Raw genomic sequence first — 17,312 nt, forward strand, 5'->3', positions numbered from 1 at the left:
TCAACAGCATCACGATAGGACCATCCCAAATGAATGAAGAATCAAAGAAATTTAAAAGCTACTCATAACGTCAAAGAGAAACAAAGGAAGAATGAGAAAAAAAAGTTATGCTTGAAATACTATTAAAAAAATCTTAACGGAGAAAAATGACAATGCTTCTTGCGAGTTTACTAAAATCTAAAGAAGCCAGTGGGAAAAAAAGGCACTTTAAAGTACTGGAAGCAAGGGAAACCGGACACTGAAGACGCTGAGGCTAAATCCTGAGCAGTTACTGGGTCAGAATTACAAGGCGCAATTGTACTAGCTGTTCCCTGTACCATACAGTCAAGAGGAATTCCCCGAACAGTTGATTTTAAATGTATTTCAAATGATAACATAATAGAGCAAAAGATTTTATTAAAGAAATAATTCTGTTTTTAGAAATTTCCTGCTGTTATAAAATATTTTTGTAAGTAATCCAGGTTATGTTTTTAATATTAACAAACCATAGCAAGTGCGTCAAATTACCTTTCCCTTTTAAAAATAAAATTAAACCTGTTTTTCATGGTTCTAAATTAATTTTTTCAAATTTAAATTCATTATACAATGGGATCCAATCCTCTTATTTCATAAAGTGAAAAGGACAAGTGGGGAAAAGGAATAAATTGATGGGTTATACAAGCTACAAACATTGGATATGCAATAAAATGCAACAAGAACACAAAATGATTTTAAAAATAAAACAGACAGGGAAAGATGCTGGCACTTATGTTCTGTATTACATTTTGATTTACTGCTTTAATTTTACACTGAGATGCCCAGGGAGTTCTTTCTTGGGTCAACTGAGCTTCTTAAAAGTGAAGTGTGAGCTTTTATTACAAAAGGTTTACCCCACCAATCCCTCAGATATAAAAGAATGACAAACTTTGAAGTGATGAAACAGGAATATGGCTGGGATCAGATGTTAACATCAGATGTGAACAATCTGACACAATTCAAATGTGCCTCCAGACCCTACCCACCACAGCACCACAGCACACATCACAAAATGTGATATAAAGGTATGTGTTATGTAGGTATGTGTAGCCTACATAACAAAGTGACCAATAAATGCACACAATGCTCTGCTGACAATGACATAAAAAGTTAATTAGACACCAAGATTAATGACAAATACCATTTGAAGATTGGATCCAAGGACTCAGAAATATCTGTCATTCCAATCTCAGATTGCAGTGTGTCAGATTTCATATTTTGAGAGTTTTGATGCTATCAGAATGCCCTAAGATTTTCAATAAGAATTTTAAAGGGACAGTTTCTCCCTCTTGATGAACCAAAGCTAACCTGACTTTGAACTAACAATCAAGTGTATGAAGATCTACAGCAGTGAAAGGGCCTGTGGTCTCACCAATTCATACTAAGCCTCCTGCCCTTGCCCTCTAACCATCAGTCCAGCTGGACCCCATCCTGAAGTATGTTCTTAATAAACACATACCTGCCCAGCAAACTGAAAATCATCATCTGGGATGAAGATGCAGAGTTACTTAAGTGTTACAGTAGGAAAATATTCAAAAGGTCCAATTCCTTGAATTGAGTTTAGCATCTGTGTTCTCAGCATAGGGACAGCTTGAGGTAAGTGTCAAGTGCTTCCTGACACTAGGCCCTCAACAGTTAATGGAGAGAGGCAGGGGGAAGGATGGCTTCTGCCATCATGAAATTTAACTAGCTGGGCAGCTTCAGAGTAGGCAGATATTCTGCCTCCTCTTGGGGTATATTAGTACCAACACTGTCTTTTAACAGAGAAAAAAGTGAGCAATATGTACTAATGTTATTTATTGCTACCTACACTGGGTTGAAAAGTGTCCCCCCAAAATTCATGTCTGCCTGGAACCTTGAATGTGACCTTATTTCGGAAAGGGTTTCTGCAGATGTAATCAAGTTAAGATGAGGTCATACTGGATTACAGGGGGCCCAAATCCAATGCTGGGTGCCCTTATAAAACACAGAGAGAAGAGGCAGAGATTATACTGATGCATCTACAAACTAAGGAATGCCAAGGATTGCTGTCAACCACCTTAAGCTAGGAGAGACGGATGGAACAGAATTCTCCCTGAGAAGGAACCAATCCTGACCTGCCAACACCTTGATTTTGGCCTTCTAGCTCTCAGAATTGTGAAAGAATGAATTTCTGTTGTTTTAAGACACCAAGTTTGTAATAATTTATTACAACAGTTCTAGAAAACTAATATACTACCAAAATGGTGTTGATTTGATATAGTACCAATAAACCTCAAAGTAATTTTAGAAATTCTATAATAAAAAATACATTAGACAATGAAGTACACTGGTGCTTGATCACTGGATATCCATACTGCAAAACAATGAATTTTTATGTCTACCTCACACCATACACAAAAATCAATTCCTCACACCATATACAAAAATTGATTCCAATTAAGTACCTTTACCTAAATGTAAAAGGTAAAATAATAAAGTTTTCAGAAGAGAACATATGAGACTATCTTGGGGTCAGCAGATTTTATGCATTAAAATGATTTATGCTAGTCAAAAAATATCATTAAGAGATGAAAAAGCAAGACAGAGTGGAAGAAGATATTTGCAAATATACATGATCAACAAAGACTCATACCTAGAATATAGAAAGAGCTCTCACAAATCACTAAGAAAAAGGCAGACAATCCAATAGAAAAACAAGTGAAAGACTTGGGCACATCACAAAAGAGAATATCCAAAGGTCAATAAACATATCAAAAATAATTCATCTTCACTAATTATTAGGGAAATACAAATTAAAGCTAAAATTGCACTACCACTCTGCACTCATCTGAATGGCTAAAAGGAAAAAGATTTACTATTAACGCTAAGTGTTGGCATGAATATAGAGCCAGAATATAACTCAAATTTTCATACACTTCTGATTGAGTGTAAACTGGCATAATTTTGAAAAAAGATTTGGTAGTATAGTATTAACTATGCATATGTTGTGACCCGGCAATTCTACTTACAGACAGATACTCCATAGAAATGCATACAGATATTCACCAAAGACATGTACAAGAACATTCACAGCAATGCCGTGTGTAATAGCTCCAAACTACAAACAACGCAAATGTCCATCCATAGTAGCTGAACTGGCTAACAAATGGCCAAGTTCTTTAATATACTAAAGGCAGAAAGTCTGTGTTGGAGTCTAAGTTTGCCCTAAAGAGACCAATAAGTTATTTGCATACTACTTGGAAATGTACGTAAGTACTTGAAAAAAATACTATTACTAACATTTTGGACATAAACGAATCTGAAATAGTAAGTTGACAACTTCATTTCCAACAGAATAACTAGATGTGGGTCTGTCATTTTAAACCGTAACACGTGGTCTGCAAGTTTTTCAAACTCTTTTAATTTAAAAATCTCAGTTTAAAAAAGAAAAAGAAATGATAGCAAGAAATAAACAGCTTTGATTTTTCCAACAAAAAGGTATCCTTTGAAAGATGACATTGGTAGCACACAAATTAATTTAAAATACAGCAATATAACACGAAGAGTAGGCTTTGGAGTGAAACTAATCTGGGTTTGAATCTCAGTTTTATAATTTACTAGGTAAGTGACTTTGGGGAAGTTATTTAGTCTCCTCATTTATCTAATGGGGGTAGAAATATCTATTTGGCATTGTGTGAGAATTAAACGAGGTAATCTATATGAAGCACTAAGCATGGTGTGAAGAACATAACGGGCACTGAAATGTACTTGTTTCTGGTGAGTTTCACTCATTTGTTCATTCAACATTTACTGAGTGTCACTATGGGCTGGGTCACATTCCAGGCCCTGGTTTTTATTAAGGCTGGTAGTTGAAAGATTTATGAAGAATCTTAACAACGAGACGACACCTCAGACGTCATCTAACTTAAGCATTTCACTTATGGGTAGGGACAAGGGTGGCTCCTTTGGGGTCAGATCATAAACTTGTGAGGAAGAGTACTTTTCAAGCTTCATATGGGCCACTTGCCCTGCCCTCCCTCCCCACACTGAGAATCAGGCATCTGTGAGAGAACTCATCACAGGGTATGTGCAGTAGAACAGAAAGAGTGGCAGAAAGGAGGTGGTTAAAAAATAAAAAAAGATGTAATCCAACTCCTTCCTTTTATCAAAGAGGACACAAGATCCTAAAAGACTTATTCTAATTCCAGGTCCAATACTTGCTTCCTTTTCCTGAAAGGTGCCTTTTGCCTGGTCCCTGGAAAATCTGACTAGTTTTTAAAGCAAACCTTGTTGTCAGAATGTGCTGATTCAGAGAATTAGATCAAACAAAGAATTCATTGTTCCCTCTCAAGTTTTTAAAGACACAGTCAACAGTTTAATACTGAAAGTGTCTGAAATAAAAACTGTTAAGATCAAGCAATTGGTTTTAAAATAGCCAAAATAGTCTCCAACATTGAGATTCCTTGAGTGCTTTGCAGAGAAACTTAATCCATCTGCACCATCATCCATAAGATAGGTATCAGGTAAGGACTCCTGAAACAGAATATTCTCAACAAAAATATAACTGTCATTTTATAATGACCACCAGGAAATTAATGGAGAGCACTACTTTGCAAAAGTGCCCATTTCAAGCATTTATTATACAAAAATAAACCAGGATTTGAATAGAGAAATTTTCTTTTCACGTGACCCCACTTCGACGGCAGTGTCAGAGTCTATATTTTGATTTTCAAACAGGACCACATCATGCTAAGCCTTTATCAATTCTTCATGATAAGCAAAAGACAGTTTGATTCAAATTAAAGATTTCACAATTAGGAAAGTGAAGAAAATGGAATTAAACTGGTTGTTTTTTCAGACTATCACTGCTGAATGGAACTGTGAATAACAATATTAAAGACAAGGAACAGAGAAGTTGGCAAAAAGGCAGACGTACCGCCAGTCTTGAGGCCAGATCCATGTATCCCAGTTTTTCAAGGAGGTTATGGATGAGGCCTGTTTGGAACAGGGCTTCAGTGATGGGTGCAGTAAAGGTCTCATTTCCAAGATAGTCAATCAAATCAAAGGCCCTCTGAAGAGGCACCTTGCCTAGGCTAAAGGGTAAAAGAACAGAAAAAGTAAACGTGCCGGGATAGGCAGACGAACTCTATGCATGGTGAGAGAGAAACTTTATGGCTAGATGGTGAGTCTTGAAGATCTAAAATTTAAGTTTAGAGTGGCATTCTGTAAAGTTAGACTAAATATTATTATTTTTAATTAAGTTCATGTGTGTGACCCAAGGTTAAAGACAGATTTCAGGAGAAAGATAAACAACAGCTCAGTTTTTATTCTGTAAGTCACCTGCAAATTACTACTGAGGCAGGAAAAGTACTACAATGTCTTAGGTGAGAAAAGATGAAGAGCACTAATTTTATTTATTTATTAATCACTTATCTTTACCAGGTGAAAGCAGGTGGCATAAAGAGGATTTGAATCAGAAAGAAAAATTTTTATTTGTTATTTGTATGAGAATTTGTCAAACTTGTTAAGGCAAGGTCCTTATGTGAGTACATTTTAAAAATTAACCAGTTTATAGAAATCATAACAATCATGGCTGAGATGATATAAGGTCATTTCATACAAAATGAACCACAACAGGAAGGTCAAGAGCAGTTAGAAGGAACACTTTTGAATATTCCTTCTGTCTCTAGACCCATTAACAACATAGACTGGTAATCTTCCTATTCAGGGGATATCTATACACAAGGTCACTGCCATTCTTGGCTTTGGGATTCTATAACGCATGGGGTGGTTGGGGAGGCAAGCAGTACACAAAAAAGGAGGCTTCGGCTATCTGAGATGTCCCCCAAACATGTGGGCAAGCACTAAGCTTCACATTTAAACCAACAGCTGCTTGAGAAGAATTCTCTCTTGAGATAAAACAAAGCTTGAACTCCTACGTCTTCTTATTTAGCAAACATGTGTCCTGCTTGTTGGTATCTACAGTCTTGAAAATATTATTTAAATCTTGTTAACTGTTCAGTTATATCTGCAGCTGATGTTTCTATACAGATTATAAAGCCCTTAAAGGTAAGGAATATGTCTGATATTTTTCCAGTCCTCCAAAATGAATTACACCTAACAGGCAATACATGCTAGTTCTTTTGAACTGTTTTTCTAAAATGTTCTTTTCCTCAATAACACTTGTTTAAAAAACCCTCACAAAACCCAAACCAAGCATACTCTACCCTGCAAGTTCAAAGATGTTGTTGATGAGGTTGGCTCGGTCTTTGTCACTCAGGACATAAGGATTTATTTTCAACTGTTTGATTAGTGCTTCCCAGTCGTCATCTGCATAGTGTACAATATAATAGCCATTCATGTTGGTATTGACTTTGACCCACTGTACTTCTTCCGTGAGATTGATGACACCTAATACAGACCAAAAAATAAGAGAGAGAGAGAGGGCAATGGGGCAAGAAAAAATATTAAATGGATGTTTCAAAGTTAATAGGGTATATTTTTATATTTAATTATTCTTCTAAGAAACTAAAAGTCTGCCTCCCAGTGCAGTTATTCTAAAGTTAACAAAGATCACTCATTCATTTAACAATTATTTATTTAACGGTGAACAAGGTAGATAGGTCCCTTCTCGCATAGATCTTACAGTCTATTATAATCAGGCAAGTAGAATATTATATAAATGTTATCGATAGAAAAATAAAATACAGCATTCTATGGAAGCATGTAGAAGAAATACATCATCCTCTAGGGGACGTTAAGAGAAGTTTCTTGGAAGAAATGACATCTAAGTTGAGACTTCAGGATACATAGGTGCTAGCCAGGTGAAGAGGGACCCTGAAGTGTTCAAGGCCCAGAGAGAAAGTGTACATGGTGTCCTTGCACTGAACTGGCTCCCAAGTTCATTGTGGCTAGAGCAGAGAAGCAGGGAGGAGGGGAAAGTGTGGGGGGGATAAGGCAACAGGGGAAGATATTGAGAGAAGTATATAAAACGTGTTCCACCTCAGCCTTTGTCTTTTGTTATGTTAGCAAAGGAAGAACAAACAAAAGCATTTAGAAAAGTCACATAATTCAAAGTTAGAAAGATAAACATTAGGGGAGGATTAAGGTCTCATTAGGCACAAATAAGAAATAACAGAGTCAAAATCATAGAAAAGTGATATGTACTTTTTGGGCCCCTACCATTACACATAGAAATGCTAAGAGACTTGTTAGAAATTTCTACGGAATGATTTCAATTAACGTACAATTAATAAGGAGCTACAAAATAGATGACCACAAAAAATATATTACTATAAAAGCTGACTACAAAATATATGTAGGAATTTTTTTATGTAGGAATTTTTAAAATCCTTAAAATTACTAATCAAGGAATATCCCTTAAAGTTGGCAACAAAGGTGTGGATTTAGTATCATAGTTAAAGGTATCCTTCTAAGTGTCTTAAGGTTTACTATTTATTAGAATAGAAGCCCCATGAGCTTACATTTTGTCCACTGTGAACCCCTCAGTGCCTAGAATAATGTTCCTAGCAGGTACTCAAAAAATACTTGGTGAATGAATGAATGAACAAAATAACTACGTCATAGTAAATAGTTTCAAAGAAAATCTAAATAAGGTTTGTAGATGTTTATGACGTAAGTTTTATTCCTCATTTTAAAGCAAAGAATACTAACTTTTAAAATTATTACAAAGATGAGTAGAGATAAGAAAAATAATCTAAACTCAGACAATGATAGCATGTGGGGGGTATTTTCTGCCAAGATTTTTCACATATACATTTTAATTGATGTAATATTTCATACAGTGGACCTATATGCATTTATTTTTATACTGATTTTTCACCTACCAGATTCCATCCTTTACCATTTTTCCATTGTCTTCATATGCAGTGTTCAAATATCTTCATAATATTCTATTTCAAAACCTACCAGAGTTTAACCAATCTATTTGGAAACACTTAGACTTAAAATTTTCACTATCATATAATTCTGTATGAAGGCTTTTGCACATAAAATGCTGTAGAAACATATTTAAACCCTTTAGTACCTTAAGCCTTAGGTTCCATCAACTTCAAAAGTATGAATCATTAAAATTCATCAGATTCTCTTAATACTTTAGTTACTCCAATTCTACTGAAATTACAAAAGATATTTAAGATAGAGGAGATATATTCTGATCATATTTTAACATGACATATGAGATAATCAGTCTTTTCCACTATATTCCATACTAATTTCTGTTTTATTACTGATATAGCAACAGATGGCAAAGATCAATTACATTAATAGTGTTTATATTCCTTTTTCTAGAGCAGAATGCAGTTGTAAGGAATAATTGTGATGGCAACAGTAGCTGCTCCAAGTTGGAGTCATTTTATGACTCACGAAATTAACTTTATCATTAGCTAACGCAAAAATATCAACACTCTCCAGGTCACCAAATGCAGGTTCCTACAGAACTTTTATCAAGAAAGGACCTTGGGAAGGACTAAAGAGCTCCAGATCTCTTTTTCCCAAAAAAAGAGGGAAGGAATGAGTATGGCAATTTTTCTACTGGATAGATGAATGAAAATATTAAAATACAGAGTATCTAGGCTGACAAGAAACTTGCCATGTTGTAAACCTAGCCAAGTCCAGATGGTAGACAGGAAGAACACAACTGGGAGTGTATCTGAAATTATTACTGTCATCTTGATGACAGAATATAAAGCAGTGCAGCCAGCAGCATAGAGAGGAGAGTTATCACTTAAAGAATCAACATATTAGTCTCTTTTTAGGTCTTCCAAATGATCCAGAATGGAGGACCTTAAAACCACAGGTATCAAAAAATAATAGCTTTGCACACAAGGGAGGTAACTACATCCTGCAGCTCAAATGTGGATGAGGCTACCCTCATATGTTTTTAATTTATTATAATCATTAACAGATTAACAGTTCAATTTTCACAGTCCATTGAGTAGTAAAAAAGAGTGAGCAATTCCAATCTTAAATGGCAGAAGCACAGATGAAGTAATCTAATAGTTTTAAAAAAACTATTTGTCAATGAGTTATGAAAATCAACTGTTTTATAAAGAAACATTAAAGCACAGAAACAAAAAACATGCTTTTACTACAAAGTTTCAAAATTTCCTGTGTTGTTTGCTCCCAAGGGCTACCATGATACATGCAGTTGAACTGCATCCCCTCTTATTCAAAAGCATTCCTTTCTCCAATACCCCTTTCTTCTCCTTTATTTTATTAGGGGGGAAACGGGCAAGAGCAGAGAACGGCACATGATAAATATCTTCATTATATGCCCTTCCTTCTTTTTTTCCAATTGCCTTTCACTCCAATGACTTGTCTTTTAATTTCAGAGAAACAATTTCTGGCACAGTGATATCCTTTTAGCAACATGAATGTTTCAAGTTAGATTTAACATAAAAATTTCCTATAATTAAAAAGCTTGGGTTTGAGTAAGATATGTGGATGAGAGAGAAAAGGGGAGAGAGTGACAGGAAGGATGTGGGGGAGGATACTTTTTTCATTTATTTCCTTAATATGCACCTTGGAAAAATGGCCCCTTTCAGTCCTTCTTATGTACAACAACTGCTAGTTGTTCAAAATTCATGTACGTGGGGAAAAATGACAAAGATATTGACCAGATATAACTCCTGTATTTCATTGCACTAATGGACTAACCCAGCAACCCTGGCATTAGAACTGGAAATACACTATAGATTTAACAAACCACCAAGATAACAAACTGTACTAAAGTCACACGACTTAAAATAAGCCTCTGTAGTCATTATCTCTGCTACATTTCTTTTGAGAAAAGACAAAATTAAAGTGCAATTAAAATAACAGTGATTCTCACTGGAGCATTAGGAACCAAGAAGACCCAGCTGTTCTCAGTGTCAAACATTTTTTTTTGAGGACAGAACGTTTTCAATGTAGACTATGAAAACCTGCACTGGCAGGAATTAAAACAGCAGAAGCAGCAAGGCAAATAACACAGTTGAGAAGAGGAAGTAACAGATACTGCTTTCATCATATATTGGCTCAATTCCAGGTCTAGATTAAACCAATTATATTCTGGTGCATTTTGCATATTCTCCTTTACTAAGAACATTTTCAAATGAAGGCAAACAGAAGAAATAATTTCATCAGGCTTTGAATGTTCTGTTGCTAGAACTTTTTACAGTGAGATTTGAAATTGAGTCACTTCACTGTAGACTGAAGTTTATGCATTCAATAAATTTTTGTGTGCCTACTGGGGGCTAAGGTTGCCAAAAGTGATTCATCCAGCCATGATCTCTACCTTCAATGGGGGATACATCTAATGTGGGGATAGATATAAGTGAAATGGGACTTACAGTATATTAAAAGTAGATAAGTAGAGAATGTTATTAAAACCCATAAGTAGGGCATCTAACTTGTCTTGGGGTGAAGGAGGGCTTCCCAGAGCAAGCAACGGGTCAGTTGAGATTTAAAGAATGAAAGGAAATGGGGAGGCAAGAGCGTTCTTCCAGGACAGAAAACAGCACATGCAAAGGCTCTGAGACAAGAGGCAATATGACATGTGTGAATTGCTGAAACAATTTTTGTGCAGTGGCAGCATAAAGTGCCAGGTAAGGGCTTAGAAAGAAAAGGCTATAGCAGGAAAAATGAGTGAGACTTTGGGGTTTAAATCTCCAAAAGAGTTAAGAAACTCACATATAAACTGACCTTAAAAAGTAAAGGGCTAGGAGAAAATCCAAGATGGCGCCGTGAGTAGTCCTCTTTGTCTCTCCCCCTTCGAGTCTACAACCATTTGGACACTCATCGCTTAACAAAGGATATCCAGATAGCATCTCAGGACATCTGAGAGACCCACGCGACTATACACTGGAAGGTGAACGGACTTCCCTCCGGGAGGAGGTGGAAATAGGTGAAAACTCTCCAAACCTGACCGAACAGCCTAGTACCTGCAAGCGGCTTTCTTCCAACAGACGCCCCCAGAAGAGCAACACACACCTAGGGCAGGAGCGAGCACACACCAGAGGAGCGACGGTGGAAACAGGTGACCAGAACCCTACCTAACCCCCCCGCAATTACTCCTAAACGCAGAGGGAAACTCTAGAGTTACACACTTGAGCACGCGGGGAGAGTCTCACCCCGCCATTGGCGGGGAGATCCCGCCTGGTGTCCACGGCGCCCAGAGGGTCCCAGAGAGAATCACAGAGGGCGTGGCGGCCCCCCGGCTGCCACTGCCTGCACGGCTGGGCAAGGGACTGCCAGAGATCTCGGAGAGGACTGGGGCTGGGTGAAGCTCCAGAGGCCAGCTCTGCGCCCCGGAGGGGAAGCTCCAGAGTTCTGCCCGGGCAGCAGACAAAACTCTCTGTCTGCCATTAGCGGAGGGGCTATGCCCAGCATTCACAACTCCGGGAAAGTCCCGGAGAGAATCCCAGAGGGCACGGTGACCCCCAGCTGCCGTTGCCCACCCCGTGGGGCAAGGGATTGCCTGAGATCTTGGAGAGGACTGGGGCTGGGTGGAGCTCCAGAGCCGGCTCCGCAGCCCGGGGGGAAGCTCCAGAGTTCCGCCCGGGCAGCAGACAAAACTCTCTGTCTGCCATTAGCAGAGGGGCCACGCCCAGCATCCACAACACCGGGAGGGTCCCAGAGAGGAGAATATCAGGCAGGGCAGCAGCTGACCAGCTACCACTGAAATCAGGATCTCCGGCTATCCCCCAGTCAGGGCAAAGGGCTCCCTGAGTTCCTGGGGAACAGGACTGGGGCTGGGTGGAGTTCCAGCAAGCTGGCTCCATAGCCTAGGGGCAAACCCTACAGGCTCACAGTAGCCTCAGCGAAAGCCTCTGCACAGCACTAGTAGAGAGCACCCATCCAGCAGCCACAAGGCTGGAAGACCCCGGGACAAAAGTAGCATAGCTAGGTGAGCTAACCACAGACTGTAGAAGATGCCAATAGCTTTGCTGTGACCCATAGTGGACAAGTGAGATTTTGTGGGTGCTGACAGTGACGGAGCAGCAAATGTAAGTGATCCTACCCCTGGCCGCTGGAAAAGCCCATAACACCGCCGCAGACCCCAAGGAGGGAGCACGTCTAGGTGGGCTGCAACAGTAGGCACCAGCAGCCTGAAGCCCCCCTGTGATGGCCCCCATGGCAGAAGAGGGAATCCAAAGGACCACTGTGACTACGAGGAGGGGCCCAGGCCCAGTTAGCAACTGCGGACAGGGTTCCTTGTTGGTGCAGTATAAACAGCTGCTCCCCCACCACACCAGCAGAAACAAGTGGAAGGAGCAACTAATCTCTATCTCTATGCGGAGGCACAAATATACAACATCAAGCAATATGAAAAAATACATTAAATCTCCAGAACAGAAGGAAAACAACAAATACACAGACAACAATCCCAAAGAAAATGAAATATATAACCTAAATGACGATGACTTCAAAACAGTCATCATTAAAATACTCAATGAGTTAAGAGAGAATTCAGATAGACAACTCAACGAGTTCAGGAGCTATGTCACAAAAGAGTTTGATATGATAAAGAAGAACCAAACAGAAATACTGGAAATGAAGAACACAATAGAGGAGATTAAGAAAAATCTAGATGCACTGAACAGTAGGGCCGATAATATGGAGGAAAGAATTAGCAATTTGGAAGATGGGAATATAGAATTGTTGCAGGCAGAGGAGGAGAGAGAAGTAAAACTAAAAAGAAATGAAGAAACTCTCCGAGAATTATCAGACACAATTAGGAGATGCAACGTAAGGATTATAGGTATACCAGAGGGAGAAGAGAAGGAGAAAGGGGCAGAAAGCCTATTCAAAGAAATAATGGCTGAGAACTTCCCAAATCTGGTGAGAGAGATGGATCTTCAGGTGACAGAAGTCAACAGATCTCCAAACTTTATCAATGCAAGAAGACCAACCCCACGGCATATAGTAGTGAAGCTAGCAAAAGTCAACGACAAGGAGAAAATACTAAGGACAGCCAGGCAAAAGAAACTAACCTACAAAGGAACCCCCGTCAGGCTAGCAGCAGATTTCTCAGCAGAAACTTTACAGGCTAGAAGAGAGTGGAATGATATATTCAAAAATCTGAAGGACAAAAACCTGCAGCCGAGAATTCTCTACCCAGCGAAAATATCCTTCAAATACGATGGAGAAATAAAAACTTTCCCAGATAAACAAAAATTAAGGGAGTTCATTGCCACAAAACCTCCTCTTCAGGAAATCCTCAGGAAAACCCTCATTCCCGAAAAATCAAAAAAAGGAAAGGGGCTACAAAACCAAGAGCAGAGGAGATAAGTAGAAGGACAAAAACAGAGAGTAGCAGCTCTTCATCAGAATAGATTAAACCATGGGACGAGAAACAAAGGAAATTGAAGAAAACCGGAAAACAAGACATAAAATGGTAGTGGTAGGCCCCCCATCTCAATAATCACTCTAAATGTAAATGGATTGAACTCCCCAATCAAAAGACACAGAGTGGCAGGATGGATCAAAGAACAAGACCCAACAATATGCTGCCTCCAGGAAACACACCTTGGCCCCAAAGACAAACACAGACTCAGAGTGAAGGGATGGAGAACAATACTCCAAGCTAATAATGAACAAAAGAAAGCAGGTGCCGCTATACTAATATCAGACAAGGTAGATTTCAAAGCAAAACAGATAAAGAAAGACAAAGAGGGACAATACATAATGATAAAAGGGACTCTCCACCAAGAAGACATAACACTTATAAATATATACGCACCCAACACAGGAGCACCAAAATTTGTAAAGCAACTCTTAACAGAACTAAAAGAAGACATCAAGAACAATACAATAACAGTAGGGGACCTCAACACACCATTAACACCAATGGACAGAACATCCAGACAGAAAATCAACAAGGAAATAATAGAATTAAATGAAAAATTAGACCAGATGGACTTAATAGATATATATAGAACACTTCACCCAAAAACAGCAGGTTACACATTCTTCTCAAGTGCACATGGAACATTCTCAAGGATTGACCATATTTTGGGAAACAAAGCAAACATCAATAAATACAAGAGAGTTGAAATAATATCAAGCTTCTTTTCTGATCATAATGCTATGAAACTAGAAATCAACTACAAGAAAAAAGCAGAGAAAGGTGCAAAAATGTGGAGACTAAACAACACGCTTCTGAACAAACAATGGATTACTGAAGAAATTAAAGAAGAAATCAAATATTATCTGGAGACAAATGAAAATGAGAAAACGACATACCAAATCATTTGGGATGCAGCAAAAGCAGTCCTAAGAGGGAAATTCATCGCAATACAGGCTCACCTCACTAAACAAGAAAAAGCTCACATAAGCAACCTCAAACGACACCTAACAGAACTAGAAAAAGAAGAACAAACAAAACCCAGAGTCAGTAGAAGGAGGGAAATAATAAAAATAAGAGCAGAAATAAACGATATTGAAACAAAAAAGACAGTAGAAAGGATCAATGAAACAAAGAGTTGGTTCTTCAAAAAAATTAACAAAATCGACAAACCTTTAGCCAGACTCACCAAGAAAAGAAGAGAGAAATCTCAAATAAATAAAATTAGGAATGACAGAGGAGAAATCACAACAGATACCAATGAAATACAAGGGATCATAAGAGAATACTATGAAAAACTATATGCCAACAAATTGAACAACCTGGAAGAAATGGACAACTTCCTAGACTCCTACAACCTCCCCAAACTGAATCAGGAAGAAATGGAGAATCTGAATAGGCCAATCACAAGTAAGGAAATAGAAAGTAATCAAAAACCTCCCCAAAAATAAGAGTCCAGGACCAGACGGCTTCTCTGGAGAATTCTACCAAACATTCAAAGAAGACTTAATACCTATTCTTCTCAAACTATTCCAGAAAATTGAGGAAGATGGAGTACTCCCCAACACATTCTATGAAGCCAACATCACTCTGATCCCCAAACCTGACAAGGACAACAAGGACAACAGAAAGAAGGAGAACTACAGGCCGATATCACTGATGAACATAGATGCAAAAATCCTCAACAAAATTCTGGCAAACCGAATACAGCAATACATCAAAAAGATTATACACCATGATCAAGTGGGATTTATACCAGGGACAGAGGGATGGTTCAACATCCGCAAGTCAATCAACGTGATACACTATATCAACAAAATGAAAAACAAAAACCACATGATCATCTCAATAGATGCAGAGAAAGCATTTGACAAGATCCAACACCCATTTATGATAAGAACCTTCAATAAAATGGGTATAGAAGGAAAGTACCTCAACATAATAAAGGCCATATATGACAAACCCACAGCCAACATCATACTCAATGGACAAAAACTGAAAGCCATCCCTCTGAGGACAGGAACAAGACAAGGGTACCCACTTTCACCACTCCTATTCAACATAGTACTGGAGGTGTCGGCCAGATCAATTCGGCAGGAAGAAGAAATAAAAGGAATCCAAATAGGTAATGAAGAAGTAAAACTCTCGCTGTTTGCAGACGACATGATCTTATATATAGAAAACCCCAAAGAATCCATAGAAAAACTATTAGAAATAATCAAAAACTACAGCAAAGTAGCAGGGTATAAAATCAACATACATAAATCAGTAGCATTTCTATACACTAACAATGAACTAACAGAAAAAGAACTCAAGAACTCAATCCTATTCACAATCGCAACGAAAAGAATAAAATACCTTGGGATAAACTTAACCAAGGAAGTGAAGGATCTATACAATGAAAACTACAAGACTTTCTTGAAAGAAATTGACGACGACATAAAGAGATGGAAAGACATTCCATGCACATGGATTGGAAGAATAAACATAGTTAAAATGTCCATACTACTTAAAGCAATCTACAGATTCAATGCTATCCCAATCAGAATCCCAAGAACATTCTTCACAGAAATTGAACAAAGAATCCTAAAATTCATATGGGGCAACAAAAGACCATGAATTGCTAAAGCAATCCTGAGCAAGAAAAACAAAGCCGGCGGAATCACAATCCCCAATTTCAAAACATACTACAAAGCTACAGTGATCAAAACAGCAAGGTACTGGTACAAAAACAGGTGCACAGATCAATGGAACAGAAGTGAAAGCCCAGAGATAAAACCACACATCTATGGACAGCTAATCTTTGACAAAGGAGCAGAGGGCCTACAATGGAGAAAAGAAAGTCTCTTCAACAAATGGTGCTGGGAAAACTGGACAGCCACATGCAAAAGATTGAAAATTGACCATTCTTTTTCACCACACACCAAAATAAACTCAAAATGGATCAAAGACCTAAAGATTAGGCCGGAAACAATAAGTCTTCTAGAAGAGAATATAGGCAGTACACTCTTTGACATCAGTTTCAAAAGAATCTTTTCGGACACTATAACTCCTCAGTTGAGGGAAACAATAGAAAGAATAAACAAATGGGACTTCATCAGACTAAAGAGCTTCTTTAAGGCAAGGGAAAACAGGATTGAAACAAAAAAACAGCTCACTAATTGGGAAAAAATATTTACAAGACACTTATTCGACAAAGGGTTAATCTCCATAATATACAAAGAACTCTCACGGCTTAACAATAAAAAAACAAACAACCCGATCAAAAAATGGGCAGAGGACATGAACAGACATTTCTCAAAAGAGGATATAAATATGGCCAATAGACACATGAAAAGATGTTCATCATCACTAATCATCAGGGAAATGCAAATCAAAACTACACTAAGATATTACCTTACACCCGTTAGATTGGCAAAAACATCCAAAACCAAGAGTGACAAAAGTTGGAGAGGTTGTGGAGAAAAAGGAACCCTCATACACTGTTGGTGGGAATGCAAACTGGTACAGCCACTATGGAAAACAGTATGAAGATTTCTCAAAAAGTTAAAAATAGAAATACCCTATGACCCAGCCATCCCATTACTGGGTATCTATCCTAAGAACCTGAAATCAGAAATCCCAAGAGTCCCTTGCACCCCTATGTTCATCGCAGCATTATTTACAATAGCCAAGACGTGGAACCAACCTACATGCCCAGAAACTGATGATTGGATAAAGAAGATATGGTATATATACACAATGGAATACTACTCAGCCATAAAAAAAGACAAAATTGGCCCATTCGCAGCAACGTGGATGGACCTCGAGGGTATTATGTTAAGTGAAATAAGCCAGTCAGAGAAAGACGAACTTAATATGACTCCACTCATAGGTGGAAGTTAACATATTGACAAGGAGATCTGATTGGTGGTTACCAGGGAAAAGGGGGGGTGGGGGGAGGGCACAAAGCTGGAAGAGGTGTACCCACAACATGACTAACAATAAT

The 17,312-nt window shown here is 38.3% G+C and overlaps 1 protein-coding gene across 18 annotated transcripts in view; it reads right to left on the bottom strand.

Annotated features, from left to right (window-relative positions):
- Window positions 1-17,312, bottom strand: part of LNPEP (leucyl and cystinyl aminopeptidase) — a 107,411-nt gene that overhangs the window by 26,726 nt on the left and 63,373 nt on the right. For all 18 annotated transcript variants that reach the window (XR_011425167.1, XR_011425171.1, XR_011425170.1 and 15 more), the window contains exons 12-13: window positions 6,204-6,387; window positions 4,913-5,069 (exon numbers count right to left, since the gene is read on the bottom strand). Coding sequence is in view for 8 of the 18 variants with exons in the window: in XM_070233256.1 (XP_070089357.1) it covers window positions 4,913-5,069; window positions 6,204-6,387 (341 nt within the window). In the remaining 10 variants the exon portion in view is untranslated. The remainder of the gene's footprint in view (window positions 1-4,912; window positions 5,070-6,203; window positions 6,388-17,312) is intronic.

The sequence above is a fragment of the Equus caballus genome, chromosome 14 (genome assembly GCF_041296265.1).
Source record: "Equus caballus isolate H_3958 breed thoroughbred chromosome 14, TB-T2T, whole genome shotgun sequence".
NCBI classification, from domain to species: Eukaryota; Metazoa; Chordata; class Mammalia; order Perissodactyla; family Equidae; genus Equus; species Equus caballus.